This window comes from Setaria italica, chromosome I (assembly GCF_000263155.2).
Source record: "Setaria italica strain Yugu1 chromosome I, Setaria_italica_v2.0, whole genome shotgun sequence".
NCBI classification, from domain to species: domain Eukaryota; kingdom Viridiplantae; phylum Streptophyta; class Magnoliopsida; order Poales; family Poaceae; genus Setaria; species Setaria italica.
Window position 1 is genome coordinate 34,115,709 of NC_028450.1, and position 20,877 is coordinate 34,136,585.

At 49.7% G+C, this 20,877-nt stretch overlaps 3 protein-coding genes and 1 non-coding gene across 4 annotated transcripts; 3 read left to right on the top strand and 1 right to left on the bottom strand.

Moving 5' to 3' along the window:
* Window positions 1-276: 276 nt before the first annotated feature.
* LOC101759654 (probable serine/threonine-protein kinase PIX13) lies at window positions 277-3,205 on the bottom strand. The gene is made up of 5 exons (XM_004955085.2): window positions 2,655-3,205; window positions 2,155-2,570; window positions 1,512-1,659; window positions 1,135-1,280; window positions 277-1,051 (listed from the first exon to the last, which is right to left on the bottom strand). The coding sequence occupies exons 1-5, from the start codon at window positions 2,737-2,739 to the stop codon at window positions 458-460; spliced, it is 1,389 nt and encodes a 462-aa protein (XP_004955142.1). The 5' UTR covers window positions 2,740-3,205; the 3' UTR covers window positions 277-457.
* A 2,486-nt stretch (window positions 3,206-5,691) lies between these two features.
* On the top strand, window positions 5,692-7,389 carry LOC101778041 (HMG1/2-like protein). The gene is made up of 7 exons (XM_004953355.4): window positions 5,692-5,859; window positions 5,970-6,059; window positions 6,182-6,239; window positions 6,331-6,375; window positions 6,717-6,794; window positions 6,873-6,968; window positions 7,078-7,389. The coding sequence occupies exons 1-7, from the start codon at window positions 5,819-5,821 to the stop codon at window positions 7,096-7,098; spliced, it is 429 nt and encodes a 142-aa protein (XP_004953412.1). The 5' UTR covers window positions 5,692-5,818; the 3' UTR covers window positions 7,099-7,389.
* A 1,298-nt stretch (window positions 7,390-8,687) lies between these two features.
* TRNAT-CGU lies at window positions 8,688-8,759 on the top strand. The gene has a single exon. It is a non-coding gene; the product is annotated as a tRNA-Thr (tRNA).
* Window positions 8,760-11,144: 2,385 nt separating this feature from the next.
* On the top strand, window positions 11,145-13,355 carry LOC101778437 (amino acid transporter AVT3B). Its single transcript, XM_004953356.4, has one exon. It carries the CDS (start codon window positions 11,435-11,437, stop codon window positions 12,710-12,712), a length of 1,278 nt encoding a protein of 425 aa, XP_004953413.1. The 5' UTR covers window positions 11,145-11,434; the 3' UTR covers window positions 12,713-13,355.
* The last annotated feature ends 7,522 nt before the right edge of the window (window positions 13,356-20,877 follow it).

A 20,877-nucleotide genomic window follows, 5' to 3' on the forward strand; every position in this document is an offset into this window, starting at 1 on the left:
ACAAAACTAATTACACAGATGGAGTCTAATTCGCAAGATGAATCTATTAAGTCTAATTAGTCCATGATTTGACAATGTGGTGCTACAGTCACCATTTGCTAATGTTGGATTAATTAGTCTTAATAGATTCGTCTCACGAATTAGCCTAAGAATTCTGCAATTAGTTTTATAATTAGCTCATGTTTAGTCCTCGCCACCTAAACAAGTTTGGCACTCCTACGACCATGAATTAAACATCGGTCAAAGGATGCGCTTGGTTTAAAAAAAAATGGTAGTATTATCGATCATCATTAGTTTGCAATGGAACACTGTACATCACCAATATGAGACCAGGACTCCAGGACCAGGAGCAAGACATGCCTCTTTGAAGGTCCAGAAACAGTATTCTGCGTGGCACGTGGTGAAACCTCCCACGTTCAGCAAGCCAGACGTGGCAGAATTTTCATTCGTGCACGCGCTACCCAACAGCTCTAGGCGACGGGTGGGTGCGGCGGCCACCAGCCGGGCCAGCCCAGTCCGAGCTCGACCCCGACCCGTGTCGCTGAGCCGCGTGCCCGTTCCGCCCCGCCGCCGCGGGGCGCGGTGACGCCGAGCCATCCATCCTCGTCGCCGCGGCCCTGGACATGGACTCGATCTCCTCGAGCACGGCGACCACCTCCCGCATGGAGGGTCGGTTCTTGTGGTCGGCGGCGAGGCACCGCAGCGTGAGCTGCGCCGCCCGCTGCGCCCCCCGCGACGAGTACTGGCCCTCGAGGCGCGGGTCGACAAGCCGCGCCAGCTTCTTGCGGTCCGCCAAGAACGGCTTGGCCCAGTCCACCAGGTTGTGCTGCGCCGCCGGCCGGTCCGTATCCAGGGCGCGCATGCCGGTGAGGATCTCCAGCAGCACCACGCCGAAGCCGTACACGTCGCTCTTCACGTAGAGGTGGCCCGTGGCCATGTACTCCGGAGCGGCGTAGCCGTAGGTGCCCATGACGCGGGTCGTCACGTGGCTGCTCCCGCCGGCGGGGCCGTCCTTGGCGAGGCCGAAGTCGGAGAGCTTGGCGTTGAAGTGCTGGGTGACAGGGGAGTTCGGCGTCATGTGGTTTGATCGGAGCGCTGGGAAAAATGCAGCGGGATCGTGTCGTGCGCGCGTACCGTGTCGAGAAGGATGTTGGAAGCCTTGAAGTCCCTGTAGATGACGTGCTTCTCCGACGAGTGCAGGAAGGCCAGCCCGCGGGCGGCGCCGATGGCGATGCGCAGCCGGACGCTCCACGGCAGCGGCTGCACGGCGGCTCCGCCCTCTGGTCGCACGGGAAATTGAAAGCGTTATCATATCTCTGCTGCACCGACATACTCTGACCTCTGAACGAACAATCCAACTAGCTAGCGTGTGCAGACAGTGCGACCGACCGACCGTCCATGTGAAAGAGCACAATCAATGATGATCTCGTTTTGTTCTATCGTGATCGCCATATATAATCTGAACTACTACATTATTCAGATACCAGCGTGATTGATCCAAGTCAACTTACTTCGTGGCTCGCTTCTGAAGAGGTGGTTCTCCAGGCTGCCCTTGGCCATGTACTCGTACACCAGCAGGAGCTCCTTCTCCTCCCAGCAGTAACCCAGCAGCCGCACCAGGTTGGGATGCGAAAGCCTCCCCAGGAAATTCACCTCGGTCTGCACACGGATCACCAGTCGCATGAGCAGAAAATAAACAAAACCAAACGTGCCCATCACTAAGCACGCATCATGCCTGCTACCAATCCGACATTTCCTTGCGGATCTCAGTCTCAACCTCAACCACCAATGTCAACACGGATTTCTTGTCGTGTGGAGGTGTCGAGCGGCGTAGCATTTGCCACCAATTTGGGGGGAATAAAAAAATGAAGAACACGGATAGCAGTTGAGAATTATGCCCAGTTGAAAAGAAATTATGGACATGTGAACGTGTGGTGTAAGCGTCTGGAAACAAGGACTATAATGACATGACCCCTAACCACTTCTTCGCGGATACGAGAGTTTGATGATGGCTAAAGTCTAATTAAGCACCTAACCACTTCTTCTGCAGTTCGTGTCCGTCATTTTCTGCTCATTTAACCAGAAGATGTATGCAGTGTTGCGAAAAGTTCAGAAAAGTCGGAAGACAATGGCTTGACCATAAAGCGTTTTCACCTGCCATTCCTGCACGCCCTGCAAGCTCTCCGGGTTGAGCTTCTTGACGGCGACGGGCATGCTGCCGGCGCCGTTCCGCGCGGGGCTCATGGTCCGCTCGTCGACCCAGCCCTTGTACACCCGCCCGAACCCGCCCTCGCCGAGCACGGTGTCCGCCTTGAAGTTCCGGGTGACCGCCCTGAGCTCCGCGAACGTGAACACCCGGAGGTTGGGCACCTCCAGGATCCTCCCGTTCAGGCTCGCCTCGCCGCCGCCCCCGCTCGTCGTTGCGCCTCCGCCTGCCGGGCGCTTGATGCCGGTGCCGGCGCCTCCTCTACTGGTGGATGGCGCGCTGGGCGGCGACCTACCGGGCATCCCTGGGCTCACCGCGGCGTGGGCAGCGTTGGACGCGGCCATGACGCGCTTCGCCATTGCCACTGCAAGGATAAACATGATGAGCACGAACGAAACGCGCGTCGGCCATGAAAGAGGAGACGATGCGTTGATGATACGAACGGTACCTTGCGGGTGCGCGTGGTGGGCATGGGCCATTGCCTTGACGGCCCCCACCTCGGGCACGTCGGAGCCGAAGCAACAATTACCCATGGCCGCCGGAGGGCAAGCAGCAGCACCACCTCCGAATCTCGGATCTGGCGATCGTTCCTCTCGTCTTCCTGCTGCAGCCGGCCAGCAGGTGGCTTAGTATATATGCGTCGTCTCGGCCGCCGTGTGCTCATCCAGGCTCCGGTCCAGCTAGTGCTTGGCTTCTCTGTTCATACGAATAACAAAACAGAGAAAAATGGCCTGGCCGTAGCCCGTAGCCGTGGAGACCGGAGAGGAGCGACAGGGTGGAGGCAGGAGGCCTTCGCGTTAGGGAAGTGGAAGGATCATGCGCTCATGAGTCATGGAGCGGGTGTTATTCGGCACCCGTGCAACTGGCTGGCTAGAGCACATGGCAAGTATCCCGGTCCATGGACAGGACGAGCGTATGTAATCTTCAGAATGGCAGCAAATTACGGGGAAGTAGTCACTCTCTCTCGTCTCTCCAATCTGCCTTTTCTCTTGCGTCATTCACATTAGGATGGCCGCTGCAGCTGGCCAATGGTATGGAACTATTCATGGAACTAAACTCGCGATCGTGTTCTTGGAAAGTTTCATCCCGGAATATAGCATTCATACCCTACGCATATAGCATGTCCTCCTGTGTTCTTGACCACGGCCAGTACATTCCAATGTAGAAGAAGAATGTTGAATAACAAAGTTATGAAGAATTGGTGATAACTTTCTATGCAAATTTCACACCAGGCGTATGGCATACAGGAAAAAAAAAGAGAACATGTATAGAAAATGACAAGTCCTTGTTTTCCTTGTTTTCATAATTTGTTTTCCTCGAATATGCAGGAGAATTCCGCATCGTATTAAAAGAAGAGAACTCATGAGTCAGAGTACACGACAAGTAGAGTCTATATATGCGCGAAGTACGGATCCAAGCATGGTGTTTCCACGGCTCTTCTTCATCCACATAGATATTGTAGTTGGTTCTCTGCTCAAAAGTTTTCTCGTAGCTCCCCCTAAAAAAAAGTTTTCTCGTAGCTTTCTATTCATCCTTTCTCTTGCAAGGGTTTCATAATTAGATGTTGAACTCGCTGTAAAAAAGGATACTCTATTCAAAGATGATGATGGTGCACGTACCTTGTCCACGTTTAAACCAAACTCAAGCTGAACCGACTTATTTGATGATCACTGCTAACAGCTTTTGGTCCCAAGTATTTTGTTTTATTTTTTTATGGAATGGTCAGTTAGACTTCTTCATGTAGTGACACCGGTTTAGTCCTTTAGGTGTAGCTGGCTTGGCTCTGAACCTAAATTTATTCATGAATGGTAGCCTTTTTCTGTTTGCAAAAATAAATCCATGTGTTTTCTTAAAAAGAAAGAAAGTTACAATTTCGTATCGTAGACTAATACCATCAAATTATTATTCCAACAAGATGTATTTCGGTTATTTCCTTCAGTTACTGTTGATTGTTTCATCAGGTGTTCAAGTCACCTCTCTGTAGATAAACCTTCTTTCTCTCTTGACTAATAGTGCTTTTCCTGTTCCATAAGGTCAGGTTGCAATTAGAATTTAGACATGCGTTGGTGCAAACTAGAGCTGAAAAATGTCTTGGAACGAGCTATGTCCAAATAGGTTCTAAGGTTCTAGCACCCTGCCCTGTTTCAAATCAAGAAGTTCCTCGACTACCATGTGATTGAACTGTTCCACACAACTTTGTATATATTGTATATTTGCATATTTCAAGAGGCATTTATATATACCTTAGAAGTATTTTATATGCTCCATACGTCCTAGGAAGAGATCAATTCTATCTATGCACATGGACATTTAGACATCCTTTGATAGCGCTCCGCCTGGCTCCAGCTCTGACTCCCTCGGTACTGTAGCGCTACTGTTCATTAGAGCTCCTTTTCTCTCTCCCCCTCACAAGATGAAGAGGAGCTGGTGGAGCCATAAATTGTGACTCCTCCGACTCCTGCGTGCTACAGTATTAAAACAGTACCGAAGCCGGAGCACTTGGGAGCCCGGCCAAATGAGCCTAAAAGTACTAACTGAAACATGAAAGTACCATGCATTCTGTTTTCGGAGGGAGTAATTTCGACATCGGTAAGCAACACCAACTGGCGGCCCATTACAGGCCTAATTTTATTTAGGGGTGTTTGGGAACACCCTATTAAAGTTTAACACCTGTCACATCGAATGTTTGGATACTAATTAGGAGTACTAAACATAAGCTAATTACAAAACTAATTGCATAGATAGAGTATAATTCGCGAGACGAATCTATTAAGCCTAATTAGTCCATGATTTGACAATATGGTGCTACAGTAACCATTTGCTAATGATGGATTAATTAGGCTTAGGGCCTGTTTGGCTCCATGGTGTTAAAGTTTAACACCCGTCACATCGAATGTTTGGATGCTAATTAGGAGTATTAAACATAGACTAATTACAAAACTAATTGCACAGATGGAGTGTAATTCGTGAGACGAATCTATTAAGCCTAATTAGTCCATGATTTGACAATGTGGTGCTACAGTAACCATTTGCTAATGATGGATTAATTAGGCTTAATAGATTCGTCACGCGAATTAGCACAGGGTTCTGCAATTAGTTTTATAATTAGCTCATGTTTAGTTCTCCTAATTAGCATCCGAACATCCGATGTGACACTGTTAAAGTTTAGCACCTCGTATCCAAACACCCCCTTAATAGATTCGTCTCGCGAATTAGCACAAGGTTCTGCAATTAATTTTATAATTAGCTCATGTTTAGTTCTCCTAATTAGCATCCGAACATCCGATATGACACTGTTAAAGTTTAGCACCTCGTATCCAAACAGTCCCTTAGGGGAGCCGCGAACCCATCACACGGCCCGCTTCTTCGACGTTCCGGTCAAGACTCACACGATCCACCAAACCAACCACGCGTCGCAGATGCCGCACCCACCCGGTCGCTGTCCCTGCTTTTCCCGTTCACGCACACCCACGCGGCCACGCACCGCATCAACGCGCTCCCCCAAAAAGGCAACCAAAACCAACCACCAGGCCACCACCCTCCGCCTCCGCTCCCTGATTCGAAAGCCCCCCCTCCGTCCTGTCCCCCCGCAAAACCCTAGCTCCACCCACCATGAAGGGCAAGGCCGACACCTCGAAGAAGGGCGACGGCAGGTAGGATCTCCGCGCCTGGCGCTGTTCTTGTGCCGGAACGAGGCTTCCCTGTTTCCTTTTGATGGCTGAGCGGTGCTCTCGGTAACGCTTTTGTGTGGTGGTGGTTGCAGGCTCAAGGCCGGCGGCGGCGCCGGCAAGCGGAAGAAGGCCGCCGCGAGCGGCAAGCCCAAGCGCCCGCCGTCCGCCTTCTTCGTCTTCATGTAAGTTCTCGCTCCCGGCCGAGTCGTTACTTACTCAGATCTCCAGATCTGTTATTTGTTTCTATGGTGTTTTGTGGATTCCTCCTGTACTGAGCATGTTTCGGTGTGCGTTTGCTCGGCAGGTCTGAATTCAGGCAGGAGTACCAGGCGCAGCACCCTGATAACAAGAGCGTCGCGGCCGTGAGTCACTTGCACTCTGTTCTCCCCCCGTTTTTTTTTCTGGGTATTTGCAGATGTCTTATTTCTTCGACTCTTCGTGTTGGTGGATTAGGTGAGCAAGGCAGCAGGGGAAAAGTGGCGTGCTATGTCAGAGGAAGTGAGTAGATCTCTTGAATACCATCGACCTTTTGTTTTAGATTTTAGATCTAATAATGTGCATATATAGTTTTTTTTAGCATGACAGTGACGCTTATGCACAATGTTGAAGTATAAATAGTTTTTTTAGGGCCAAGTATAAATAGTTGAAGTGGCCTAGTTATTACCTCTTGAAAAAAAAAGAAAATCAAATAAAAAAAGTAGAAGTCGAGTTAGACCTTAAGAGTGGAATTAAACACCCATATCTAGTTGTCAAAGTATACAGCACCGTATCATGAAAGCACAACTCTTTTGTTAGTGGCTAATGTGTATGTTCTTTGTTTTTGGAATAAAAATCATTAGGAGAAGCAACCATACGTGGACCAGGCTGGGCAGAAGAAGCAGGACTATGAGAAGAACAAGGCCAACTTTGATAAGAAGGTATTCTTGGAATGATGGTGCATACTCAATTCTTTTTTTTTGTTTGTTATTCCATAATTTGAGTTTTGATTTTCTTAGGAGAGCACAAGCTCAAAGAAGGCTAAGACTCAGGATGATGAGGGCTCTGACAAGTCAAAGTCTGAAGTTGATGATGAGGATGGTGGCAGCGACGAGGTACAGAAAATTTAGCTATTTTATGGATGATATGTGTCTTCAGTGCCATGATATTTGCCTATTCAGTGGTTCTAATGGATATTTATTCTGTTTGATTTCCTCTCTGCAGGAAAATGAGGAAGATGAGTAAATAGAGTCTCCATGGTCATGAGGTAGCAAATGGTGTGTTAGGTCCCCGATTAGCTTACTGGTTTGCTATCTTTAATATTAAGTTCTCTGGAACAGGTTTGTATGATGGGGATCTATTAGACTTGTGTTTCATGAGGTTGTTAGTTTAGTGCATTAGCAAAGAAAAAGCCGGATGCTGCTAGCTGCTCCGTTGCTTTTCTTTTGCTAACCACTTGTGTCTCAACTTGCTGTACCTGTTTCATTCACTAATCTAATGACTAGTCAGCTATTAGCTTAATGTTTTGGTTTTATATGTTCCTTTGGTGTGAGGCGCGTGCCCTGCATAAATTGAGATGTTTTGGTTTTATACGTTCCTTTGGTGTGCAGCGTGTGCCCTGCATAAATCGAGGTGATCTGTTCTGTCTTATATGGCGAGTCTGTGTTTGTGGCCCATTTCATTTATGTGTCTGTTTGAGACTGGGCTACTCTTGGTGACTTTTATCTGTGAATCGGTTACTCTTTGAGTTAGTCCAATTTTTTGGCATTGCTGTAGCAATTTAGTAGATATGTGTGGTGGAAATTTTGTTGCCCTTACTGAGATAATAATTCAGTTTGCTTGTTACCCTTCATGAACTGCTGGAAGTGGATTTGCGTTGCATGGATGCATCGGCTGGTTACTATCTGTGTAATTGTGATAATGGAATGCAGGCTACACTTGTTGCTACAGTATGGGTACTTGCTAACATGTTCTGTGGCCGTCACCACCTCACGGTTTGCATATGCATCCAGCAAATGTGCAACGTTGTTATGTTGTTGTATTTGTGAATTTGCATATGCATCCAGTAAATGTGTAGCGTTGTTATATTGCTGTATTTGTGAATTGGCTTACCTGATGCTGTGGGCTGGGGCTGTCTGTGCTTGAAAAGCGAAAATACCAAACCTCATCACTGGCCGGGACAACAGATCATTCTGAAGTTCATGGCTTTCCGCCAGTGCCTGTTACCAAGTGTCTTGTGAAGCATGCCACATTTTAAGCTAGCGGTTGAGGTCAAAGCATGCCCCACAGATAAGTAAGCGGTTAAGGTCAAAGCGCGTCAGAGTCAAGCAAGCGGTTAAGGTCATCATGGAAAGACATCATTAATTGTTCTTCTGTTCTTTCGGTCTGGTGTGCTAATTGACGCTGCATATAAATCTTCATTTTGTTCCTAAATAATGACAATGTTGAACTGTTTGATGACTTAATTGAGTGCTCCGTTGGTTGTTTCTTCAGTTATTTGCATGGCTAACATGTTTTCTATATAACCTGTTCCGATGAACTTAATATTGAAGATAACAAATTCTCGAAAATCACTCAAAACTGGCCCAACCAAAGCCGAACAGATCGCATGGGGTACTGGGCTGGGCTGGACGAGAAAGCAAGTAGGACTGTAGGAGGGCCGACGGCCGAGTTTCAAATGCCGGTGAGGCATGAGCCGACGATAATGTACTGACGCTGGGGCGTTATATGCTGATGCTCGTGCATATATTTTCTTTTCGTAACAAAGAGAGGTAACCAACGAAGAGAACCTAGAAAGAATTCGTTAAATCTTTATAGTTAGCACACAGCATCCTGCTTCCGTAGCATAGTGGTATTGCGTTCGCTTCGTAAGCGAAAGGTCGCGAGTTCGATCCTCGCCGGGAGCTCTTTTATTTTTTTTGAGAATGCTATTTACTCTCTGTTTATCCTCAGTTTTCGTTTTGGATTGAAGTTGGCTGCTATAGATCTTGTTGACCTCGGAAATCTGGTACATTTAGCATCCTTCAACGACCCTTCGGAAATCTGGTACCTTCGCCGATTGATCGAGTGATAGCATATCACCAATATTTGGCTCGATCGACCAAATTCCAAACAACAACAGTTGCTCAGGGCCACAGCCTCACGGGCATCATCAGTGCCCTGCAAATTCTAATGATGCTAAGCTGGTAACCACACCTGAAAGTCAAGAAGGCGAACTTGGCTACTGCAACTACCGTACCTGTTGTCGCGAAATGCCATATCTTAGGGGATGACTACTGGCGACCGACCGCATGTACATCAAGACATCAACGTTGCTCTCAATTCTCAAACGCGTCGCTGTCGTGCTCATGCAGGCAAACTTTTTCCATGACCTATTGCACCTTCCGTTTGGTCATGCCGTCGACCGATGTCGACAGCAGTATGGCCGGCGATCGGCCTATGAGACCAGTATCAGATAAACCAGCTAGCACCAGTCAGCAACCGTAGCCCAACCTCGAGGAAGAGAGCCGACATGCATGTGTATTTTTGCTCCCTAGTTGCTTCCTGGTGACTTTCCAGGCTTCCAGTTCCAGCCCTGAGTTCCGCTTCAGACTCACAAATCACAAGTGGAGTGGGGGGTGTTTGGGAAACACCTGTTAAAGTTTAACACCTGTCACATCGGATGTTTGGATGCTAATTAGGAGTACTAAACATAAGCTAATTACAAAACTAATTGCACAGATGGAGTATAATTCGCGAGACGAATCTATTAAGCCTAATTAGTCCATGATTTGACAATGTGGTGCTACAGTAACCATTTGCTAATGATGGATTAATTAGGCTTAATAGATTCGTCTCGCGAATTAGCACAGGGTTCTGCAATTAGTTTTATAATTAGCTCATGTTTAATCCTCCTAATTAGCATCCGAACATCCGATGTGACACTGTTAAAGTTTAGCACCTCGTATCCAAACAGCACCAAACCCATTCGCTACGAAGCGCAAGACGACACCGCAGATCAAATGGCCATCGGCAGTAGCCAGACGCGCTGCATTAACCGAACACGCGCGATGATAATTTGCGAGGAAATTAAACAAGACGGGGAAGCTGACAATGATTAGCGCTTTGGACTGCGTGTGTGGTGTGGGAGACTGGATGGGATTTGTACATGATTAGAAAACGAGCATGGATAAGCAGATCCCATGTGCGGGAAATATCAGCCGTACATGTGTGTTGTGGGGCGATCTCTTTTCATCCTTTTGCGCGAAGGTGTGCGAGATATTTCTCCATGGTCTGGAGCTTTCAGTAAAGTGGTGCCATGGTTCAGAGTTTCTAATATTGCCGCAAATGGCCGTCAAAGAGAGAGGGAAAAAAGAACAAAACTTGCAGCAAATGAGCCCAATCGTTACCGGATCACGTCAGACGACGTATCCTAGTATCATGGATTCATGACTCGAATGCGCAGCTGGCAATCCTTTTCGAACCTTTTCAAACACTAGTATTTTCAATATGCTGGTTCTGCTATGTGCGTTCAAGTGGTGCAAACCAACTTCTCCACCTCAATCATTTTTTGGTTTTTGAATATTCAACTTCGATCGAACTACTTGGTGGTACGACAAGCACATTCACGTTGCGTGATCCGCAGGTGGAGACGCCGATTACAAAAACACAGACACGACAATTATCATATGCTTTTCGTACGATATCCATCAGGGGAACCAAAATGAGAACGTAGATTAAACAACTACGCACGCACACCAGCACGCAACTAATGATGCGCGCAGCGAAACATGGCAAAGGATATGAAAAGGCGTTTTCAATTTTAAGTAAACATTTGCATCGACTTTGTTTGGGGCAACATTTGCATCTGTGTTTGTGTTTGGGAACTATCCAGTTTGGGCGAAAAAGATCTCAAAAGGTAAAAAAGCGCATGCACACAGTGTGACTTGTGAGTGTGACTACTCGGCTACTCGCCTTCTCTCCGTGAGGACGCAGCTCCCAGCTAGGCCCGGGAAACGCCACAAAATTCCCAGGAAAACAGGGTGGAAAACCAACTGAAAAATCAAAGAAAATGCCAGCCGTGCGGCAGCCTGTACGGTTTCACACGAAGACACGTCGCCGCCGGGCCCGTAGGGAACGCTGCCGCCGCACGGCCTCTGCGCACCAGCCATACACCGACACACGTCTCCATGTGGGCCCAACGGCGCAGAAAGTCCAGCGCGCCCATGGACCAGGTCCATGATATTTTCCGCCCCCCCACCCCCGGAATGGCTCGGCGCCCGCTGCCCTCTACAAAATAGGCCGGCCACGCGCGTGCGACGAGGTCCCCCCAGACGCAGCAGCAGCACACGGCCGTCGTCCTCCGTTTCCTCCTCGCCGCCCCGGGGCAGCCCGCTAGCCATTCTCTCCTCCTCGATTTCCCCCGTCGCGGGATCGCCGGATCTCTGTAGCACGCCGGCGGCCGGAGAAGAGGAGGAGGAGGGGGCGCTCTCAATTCATCGGATCGGCGTGCCTGTGTTGTCTGCGGGTTCGCTTTTGTTTTTGGTTTTGTTTCTTTTTTTATCGGCTCAAGCTAAATAAGATTCGGGGGCGGTCCGTCGCCATGGGATTTGGAATGGGGAATAACGGGGCGAGCTCGTCGTCGTCGCGGCTGGACCCCGCGCCGCTCCTGCCGCACCACGGCGTCGCGAGCGCCGAGATCGGGCTGTCGTCGCAGCCCAAGACGTTCGCCAACGTCTTCATCGCGGTGGTCGGCGCCGGCGTGCTGGGGCTGCCGTACACCTTCTCGCACACGGGGTGGGCGGCGGGGTCGCTGCTGCTCTCCGCCGTCGCCGGGCTCACCTTCTACTGCATGATGCTGCTCGTCGCGTGCCGCCGCCGCCTCGCCGACGAGCACCCTAAGATCGCCTCGTTCGGGGACCTCGGGGACGCCGTGTTCGGCGCGCACGGGCGGTTCGCCGTGGACGTGATGCTGGTGCTCAGCCAAGTGAGCTTCTGCGTCGGGTACCTCATCTTCATCTCCAACACGCTGGCGCACCTCTACCCGATATTCGCGCCGTCGTCCTCCGCCCTCCTCTCCCCCAAGGCGCTCTTCATCTGGGCGATGCTGCCGTTCCAGCTCGGGCTCAATTCCATCAAGACGCTCACGCTGCTCGCGCCGCTCAGCATCTTCGCCGACGTCGTCGACCTCGGCGCCATGGGGGTGGTCCTCGGCCAGGACGTCGCTGCGTGGCTCGCCAAGCCCCCACCCGTGGTCGCCTTCGGCGGCCCGGGCGCGCTCCTCTACGGGCTCGGCGTCTCCGTGTACGCGTTCGAGGGCATCGGCATGGTGCTGCCGCTGGAGGCGGAGGCGGCGAACAAGAAGAAGTTCGGCGTCACGCTGGGGCTGTCCATGGCGTTCATCGGCGTCATGTACGGGCTGTTCGGCGTGATGGGGTACGTCGCGTTCGGCGACGCCACGCGGGACATCATCACCACCAACCTCGGCGCCGGGTGGCTGTCGGCCGCCGTGCAGCTGGGGCTGTGCATCAACCTCTTCTTCACGATGCCGGTGATGATGAACCCCGTGTACGAGGTCGCCGAGCGTCTGCTCCACGGCAAGCGCTACTGCTGGTGGCTCCGGTGGCTGCTCGTCGCCGTCGTCGGGCTCTCCGCCATGTACGTGCCCAACTTCACCGACTTCCTGGCGCTCGTCGGGAGCAGCGTATGCGTCCTCCTCGGGTTCGTGCTGCCGGCCTCCTTCCACCTCAAGGTGTTCGGCGCCGAGATGGCCTGGCCCGGGGTGCTCTCCGATGTCCTCCTGGTCGTGCTCGGCCTCGCGCTTGCCGTGTTCGGCACGTACACGTCGCTGCTGCAAATCTTCCACTCGTCCAGCGTCTGATCTCCACCATGGCACGCATTTGCTATGCGCCGAGCAAATTCATCCTCGGCGCATTAGTTTCAGGTACGTTGGTCGGGCCTCTGCTCTGTGTACAGAGAAGTGGAACAGGGGAGGAAGGAACGACTGCCCTGCCCGTCTCAGCTGTTCGTTGATTTGGGCGTGGATTTTGCGTCCATCGTCGCATTGTTCCAGGGCAGATTACGGTTCAGGTGTTGTTCGTGAGTGGGTTGTATAGCATGGGGAAAATCTGTATGCTTTTGCAACGACAGACTTGAGTTACCCCCGGTAGCAATGTACTACGAATGTATGCGTCCTAGATGTTCCTCCTGCCGTGCACGATGGATTCGGTGAAAGGACAAGGTTTTCGGATCATGGAAGCTTATCTGTTGTTGAAGTGTCAGTGTCCCATGGTTGTTACTTGCACTTGAAGAGCTCATGTCTTGTGAATTGGCCCTTCGGCAGGCCGAGGAACTGGGTCGAGTTCGAGTTATCATTAGCCGTCAAAGTATACTCTTTTAAGTTTGCGTCTTTTTAATTGGGAAGCCAAACTGGCCAAGCAATTGGGACGAGCCGTATCACCACTTGTTGATGTACACCTTTAATTTTAGTCTTGTTATTATATGTGCCCACGCAATTGTGTCAAGTATAGTACTCGTACTGCGTTTGCGTCTGTTGTCTGTTCTAAGCAAGCAAACATAGGACAGTCCAGAAAACAATCTCATCTGGACTTGGCCTTCTGTTTCGTCCCCAAGGCTGAAAGTTCAGAGAATTCTACTCTGGCATTAGGTTCGGTTCAGCTAACTCGCATCTACGACTGTTATAGCATGGGACGTTTACAAAATACACCAAGCTACTGCAAATGCCTTATGCCTTCCTTTTCTCACTTGACAAGCAAGCATACAGAAACATCACTGCCAGAAGAAAACGCAACGAAACTTTTCAATCTCTCCTCTAGGAATCCCCCGTGATCAATGGCCATACCACATTAGCTGAAAGATATGTTCTTATCTTCCATGGTGGTTGCCCATCACTCTGCTTATCGCCTCACCGAGCCATGCATTGTAGCGCAACACTCCAAGATGTCACTGTCGCCACACCAGATGAGATAAGGGCTCTGGACGTTCAGTCAGTTGAAACGGCTTTTGTGGAGTCGAGGCGCCGCTTCTCTCGACCGTCTCAGGCTCTCAGCATCGCCTAGGCCGGCCGGCCTAACATATTCAACACAGGAATCGCTTGTCCTGACTTCATTTTTCTTTCCGGGTGGGGTTCGCCTGGCCCTACATACCCGTTGCTATCTTCCATTCTTCCTGATGTGGATGCGTCTCTGCTTTTTCGGGATCATGTGAACAGTAGCACGTTGTGGTGGCTCTTAAAATCTTATCGCTTTCCAATCGGATGGGCACATACGCTACTCACTTTTTCAGGTGAGAGTGATTTTTCTACCTTTTCTGGAAGAGGAGATACGGCATGGTTTGGCTCAATTTCAGGCATCATCTCACTCCTCATTTGGGCCCTAACGCTAAAACACAAACTGAAAAGAAAAAACAAGAACAGCTCAATCTGTTTACGCACACTTGAAGCAGCAAGCAGTTCGCGACGAGGAGGGGAGGAGGGGGCTGGCACTGGGCCGGATATTTTCTTCGGCTCAGCACAGAAGCCCAATCACATGGGCTAGTTATTTGGACCGTGCCATTTTTTTTGGAATAATCTCAGTCACGCGCGAGATTGCGAGAGCGAGAAGGCCGCAGTTGGTTGCAATCGTTCTTCACTTCTTCCTTGTCAAGATGGTCACAGTTACGGATCAAAGGCTGCCCGCATCGGTAACACTACTTGTTCCTCCAGTACCGCGGTAGTGTAAAATATGCTGCACCACGGGAGCGGTACTGGGAGCAAGCGGATTGGCATCCTTCCGCTATTTCCAGCGGGTTCCTAGGGCGTACGCTACCTTCCTCCCGCCGCCGCCAGCCCCAACCACCGTGCTCTCACGCCTCCTCTCGGAACCGCCTCCCGCAGAGGGGGAGAGAGAGAGAGAGAGGGAGAGGGAGAGGGGGAACTGCACCAGGACCGGATCTCGTCGTCGCTGCCGTCGCCGGAGGGAGATGAGGTAGTCAGGGAGAGGGAGGGAGGGAGGAGGTGGCGTCGGGAGGATTAGGAGGCGTCGGCGGCGATGGCAGGAGAGGGAGGGGAGGGGGGCGGCGATGTAGGGAGGCAGGGGGAGGGTCGGGGAGGAGGCGGCGGCGGGAGGATTGGGAGGCGGCGGCGGCGATGGCGGGAGAGGGAGGGGAGGGGGCAGCGTCGGGAGGGAGGAGGCGGCGTGAGAGAGAGAGAGAGAGAAGAGATATAGTTGGAGATGGTTGAATAAAATATATGGTAGTTGGTATAGAGTATGAGATATAGAGTTATATGGGTGCAGAAGAAATTGGTATAAAGAAGAGAATCTCGATGACTAGTATAGAATATTCCTTTTAGAGTATGGAAATAAAGTACGACGAGTGCGGACAGCCTAATTGAATCCGCACCCGTTATGCACCTATTCGTTTTTTTTTCATCTTGCACAAATTTTTTGTTCATTCTCAAAATTTGCATGGTAGAAGATGACAATAAGTGTCCATTCATATTTTTAGATGAATTTTTTATGCATATTTAGAGGCACATCTGCGGGTTGGGAGCATGGTAGCACCCTAACCCGCGTGAGCACCTGAACCTTTCTCGATGTTGCACTTTCGGAATGAAACTCATGCCTATGAATGGCCCACCTAGTAGTTGGGATAACATAGAAAGATATGTTAAGAATGTGGATCAATTGTTGGCATCTTGGCGTTGTGAAACTTGCAACTTATCGTTGTGCAATTGTGGATACGGTGCCCAAGGGCACCACACCTCAAGTACCCACCAAGAGCTCATAGTGGAAACTATTGCATATGCCATCATTGCTAGGTTAGTAATAACAACTCATCCTAATCATAAATGTGCAAACTCAATTTGTTGCTAATGGAATTGAATCAAAACATGCCAAACCATCTGTATTTTCCACATCAGCGTGAACATGAATGATCCTCGTGTGACTTTGGCATAGCCCATTTCTAGCCGGTACCGAAAACTCCTGAGGTACACTCAACTCATTCAGTTCAAAAAGTGCACAAACTCAATTTGGTGCTAGCGGAACTGTATCGAAACATGCCAAATCATCCATACTTTCCACAACATCATGAGCATATGAATAATCCTCATGTGACTTTGGCACAACACATTCCGCAAACTAAGTTCGGTACTCGAAGACCTATTTCTTAACATGCAAAGTGTTCTACTTTTCATATCATGTAAAATTTATGCGATATATTCCTGCAAATACCTACAACACATTTGATCTATATGTGCACAAACCGAGCTTGACTCCAGGGAATTATTTTGGAATACTCTAGAACATTTGTACTTTACATATCAACATGATCATGAATGATCCTCATGCAATTCTGGCATCACACATGACATCTACAACTCAATAGATGGATATGTTATGTGCATGAACCTATCCAGGTGCTAAGATATTTGTTTTTGAAATACGCAACATGATTGTACTTTACACTTAAACTCAAGATCAATATTGGTCTAACTGAGTGTTTGGATTTAATAATACTGATAACTTGTTAGGTTGATATGCATTCACAATCGATATCAACTTAAGCATAAATAGTGATATTATGTTGAATCACAATCTGGATATGTTAAACTTGATAGATTAATTTGCACTAACTAAATTTGCCACAAAACTTGATTCTTTGGAAAAAAAAATATACACTTCTGATATCAACCAAGTATGATTATTTGATTATATTTCACTCAAAATGTTGATGGGACTAACATGCCACGATGAGACATGTGAAATACTTTAATGTTCCCATATTAGCCTAACACAAAAAGCTACCAAGATGAAAAGTTGCGACAAATTGGATCGATTGTGTCCTTGGTCCTACTTGCACAAAATATATCATGGCAAAATCCACTTTATTAAATCTTGCAAAACTTACAAATTGATATAATAAAAGGTATTGATAACACAACTCATAGCGAAGAACTTAGGCATGCCATTGTTTTCAAGCTGATCGACGAAGGCCGCATGATCTTTCTAGCACAACTTGTGCGTATCAAATTTGAATTGCTTCACCAAGCCTATTCATCAGCATCGCACAAACTAGGGATAACCCAGGTATCTCCAAGCTTGTTAGTGTGGCGGAACCACCTCGGATTAGCTTGATCAAAGCACGGTTAAGTCGTCTGACACGCGACACTCATGCCTTAATCAAGTTAACTCGAAGTGCTGTCGGATTTCGTCCGATTTAACCACTTAACAGGACCGAGTCAGCAAAACTCACACGAAGGTGAGTGGTTTCCAGAGAAAACAACAGGTTCAACAGTAGATTTACAAGTTGCTACACACTTGGTTGAAAAAAATTAGAGTTTAACCAGTTCTGAAGAAAATAACAGAAGATAAAAATGAGCGGAAGCTACTCGTCGGGGTCGGACGTCCTTGGTGAGGCCAGCCAGGACATCAGTGATCCCCTTCCCCGCCGTCCGAGGAGGGATCCCACTTGACCGTCCAACCCGGAGGGAGTTGGGGCGGCCAAGAGCCAACAACAAGCTCGGAAGCTGCGACTTCACCTGAAAAGAGAAGCCACAAATAAGGTTGAGCTGTTAAGCTCAATAAGACTTAACCGACCGGTGGGAAAAACTACTCCACCACTTCTAGACATGCAAGGCTCTTTGGCTGAGGGGTTTGTTTGCCAAAAGCACTATGTAGATCCTTAATTTCAAAGTTTTAGCTCAGATTCTAAGTTCATTAACCAGTCTAAGTTGGCAACTTACTCTAAGCAACATAGATCCAACCTTAGGTATATAAAACATCATCAAGACCATGTCATCACCAGATTCCTTTATTACTCAGTGTAGCATAGCGATCAACCAGTCTCAAACTGTGAGAGGCAGACGAATCGATTCGAGTTCTTTAACCATGCATGGTGAACCTAACCTCACGACATCCGCGCACCACCGAGGGTCGCTTCCTGTGTCGTCCTTCCCCATCAATTCCCTAACCCGTGTCGGGCCCATTTCCTTTGGTGCAAGGTTCCACAGATGCGGCCTCTGCCGTTCTGTGACCACACTTGCCACAACGTGCGGCCGCATGGGAACTCCGTTCCAAGGACAATGGGGCGACCGCCCACGTCTAGGTTCAATCAGGTACTAGGCTTCCCCATCCCATACTGAGTATGAGGTTAGTACTTTCAAACACTTGATCACGAACACCACCATTGTCGGGCCTTAACAGATTCCATAGACAGACGAGGCGATTAGCCAACCACCAAATGAGTTAACCCAAAACCCTGCGCCGTCCATCGTCCTTATAGTTGTAACAGAAGGAGAAACAACCAACTCCTATAACTCGCGAGTGACAGGAAATCACTCGACTTTTACCGTTCCTATGTAAGCATAGCCACTACTCGGTCCAACAAACTAGTGTTCAGATCAAAGGAACTACGTCATGCATCTATGGTTGCAAACAACTCCTATACGTAAATGCACAAACAAACGAAGGAAGGCATGTGTAAGTTTAGAGAAAATGGGTTCATGCTCCGGGGCTTGCCTTCAAGCGGAGGGGAGGAGAACTGGTCTTCAGCTGGGGCGACGTCGGCTTCTAGAACTGGCAGCTCAGCTACAGCTCCGTCTTTTGGCACCGGGTGTAGCTCGTAGACGCTGTCAGCGAGGTGCAACTCTACACGAATGCAATGCAGGAGTTAGTGTTTAGACGGTTATTTCAACAACACTTGCAGTTAAGCTCGGACATTTTGCAGCAAGGCTTACAGAAAAGGTGGGAAAGTTTACTTGAGTTGGTGGAGAGCAAGATAAAAGGGTCGGATGGGAAGAAACTTATGATCTGACCCTTAGACTAGAGGAATAGCTGTGCTGGGGGTCCTCAAACTTAATGTAGAGAAGTCCCCAATTTTTACACATATACCCTCGGGTCAAGGAAAAGGATACAGCCGAGTCTTCGGGCGAGGTGGAAAAAGGGTCGGCGAAACAGACAGGGTCGGGCGAGACGGAAAAAGGGGTCGGGCGAACAGATAGGGTCGGGCGAGACGGAAAAGGGGTCGGGCGAATAGATAGGGTTGGGCGAGACGGAAATAGGGGTCAGTAGCTTTACCTTCGGTTTATAGGTGAAGCTTTGGGATCGGGAAGGAGCAGACTTGGGCGGAAGGACTGAAGCACTAAGGCTTGGGCAGCGGCGATGTCCGGCAGTACTCCGGCGGCGGCGGAGCTTCTTGTGAGCAGCAAGGAAGCTCTAGCACTGCGCGGAGGAGCAGGCGGCTGGGTGGATTGGGAGGTGTGGGTGTTGAGCAGGGATGGGAGTTCCTCAAGAACTTAGGTGGCAGCGCTGAAGCACGAAACATAGGAAAAGGCGGCAAGGCAACGACGGCGAAGGGACTCTCCGGTAGGACTCGAGCATTCCCCTTTATAACTGCGCGGGAGAGAGAGAGGGTTGGAGCAGCACGAAGACCGGGAAGAAAAGGATGGAGTGCGCTACCATGGCGGCGATTGAGCGGCGATGGGTGGCGGAACAGGACTTCGGAGATGACGCCTTCGACCATTGGGCACTGGAGACAGGGCAGCGCAGGCGCGGTTTTGCCGGTGGTTGAGGTTTGACGGAGGCGGGCGTCGTCGAGCGGCAGATCTGATTGGTGGGATAGGGAGAATGACACTACAAGCGAGGTTGCAACCGGTCAAAAGATAGGCGGGCTGCGGCTGCGCGGGTGAGCGCGAAACAGCGGTTTGCCGGGGCACAGTTCTGACAAGGCGGAAAAGGAGTTGTCACGGCCGGAGTCGGGTTGGCGATGGAGGAATCGTCGCGTAGCGAGTCTGGAGCGGCGCGACGGTGGAGAGGCGGCGGAAAAGCCGGAAGGCATCGGGCCTTGCAGTCGGGGGTCCGGTGATATGATGATGGGCACGAGCCGCGAGGCATGCAGCAGGCGGCAAAGCTCTGCCACAGCAGCGACGGAGCACCAAGGCGCGGCCGGCGGGGGCGCGAGCGAGATGAGGCGCTACAGAAAGGGTCGCAGAGGAGCTTCCGCTGCGATTGGGGAAGAGGGCTCGGGAATTTATCCGGTCGCGGCCGGCGACGGGGCGAAGCGGTGAGCGTCGGGGAAGTTGAGCCACGCGGCGGGGGAGCTTTGAAGTGGTGCAGGCCGCTCGAGTGCGTCTGCCTCAGGAGATCCGAGGGAAAAGATTGCGGGTCCACCCGTCAGTCTTGGTTTCTCCTCTGCCCAAGATTGAAAGGGACACTGTTGTTGAGACTTAGAAGGAACCGGCGGATTGGGTTGGGGTCTTCAGGGGTCGGAGCTGGGAACCGGAGGTTGAGCGCTTAAGCTCGAGGGAGCTGAGTCAGTGGGATTAGGGACTCGGATTAAGATTAATTCGAAAGATTTGACCAGGGTCGTCACAGCTAGCCAATGATATAGTCTTGTCAACCCTTCCACATTTAATGTTATAACGGCATAGAGAGCGGTAATTACATAATCGCACCCACATCCGCTTCTTGTGCGTGAAATAGATGCAGTCTCGCATCAGCCCTGCTGCGTTGTTGGGTTCTCCCATGGCCATGGTAATCAAAGAAGAGCACTACATTTCCGATGGTCTCCACCTTTCTCCATGTGGCCTTCTTATCGTCAAGCATGTCCAGCCGATACACATTAAAGTAGTAGTCTGATGCAGATGTAGGGGGTGTTTGGATAGCAGGTGCTAAATTTTAGCACCTGTCACATCGGATGTTTGGACACTAATTAGGAGTATTAAACCTAGTCTAATTACACCGGTAATTGCACAACCGCTATGCTAATTCGCTCGACGAATCTATTCGACCTCCTTTAGGCAACAACCGGCACTTTCTAATTACACTTCATTGTATAATAATCCATCTACTAATTGCCCCTATCTTTTTGTCATCTCTGCATTTTGCTCAAGCAAATAACGCCATGCATAATTTCTAGTACATAAAGTCTCTCACTCGGCTCTACTTGAGCCATAGCCTATCTTTATGACCAACTATAACGACGATAAAAACGAAACACGAGATTCCTATGCTTTGATTTCGTCCAAGGGAGGATGGGACGACTCGG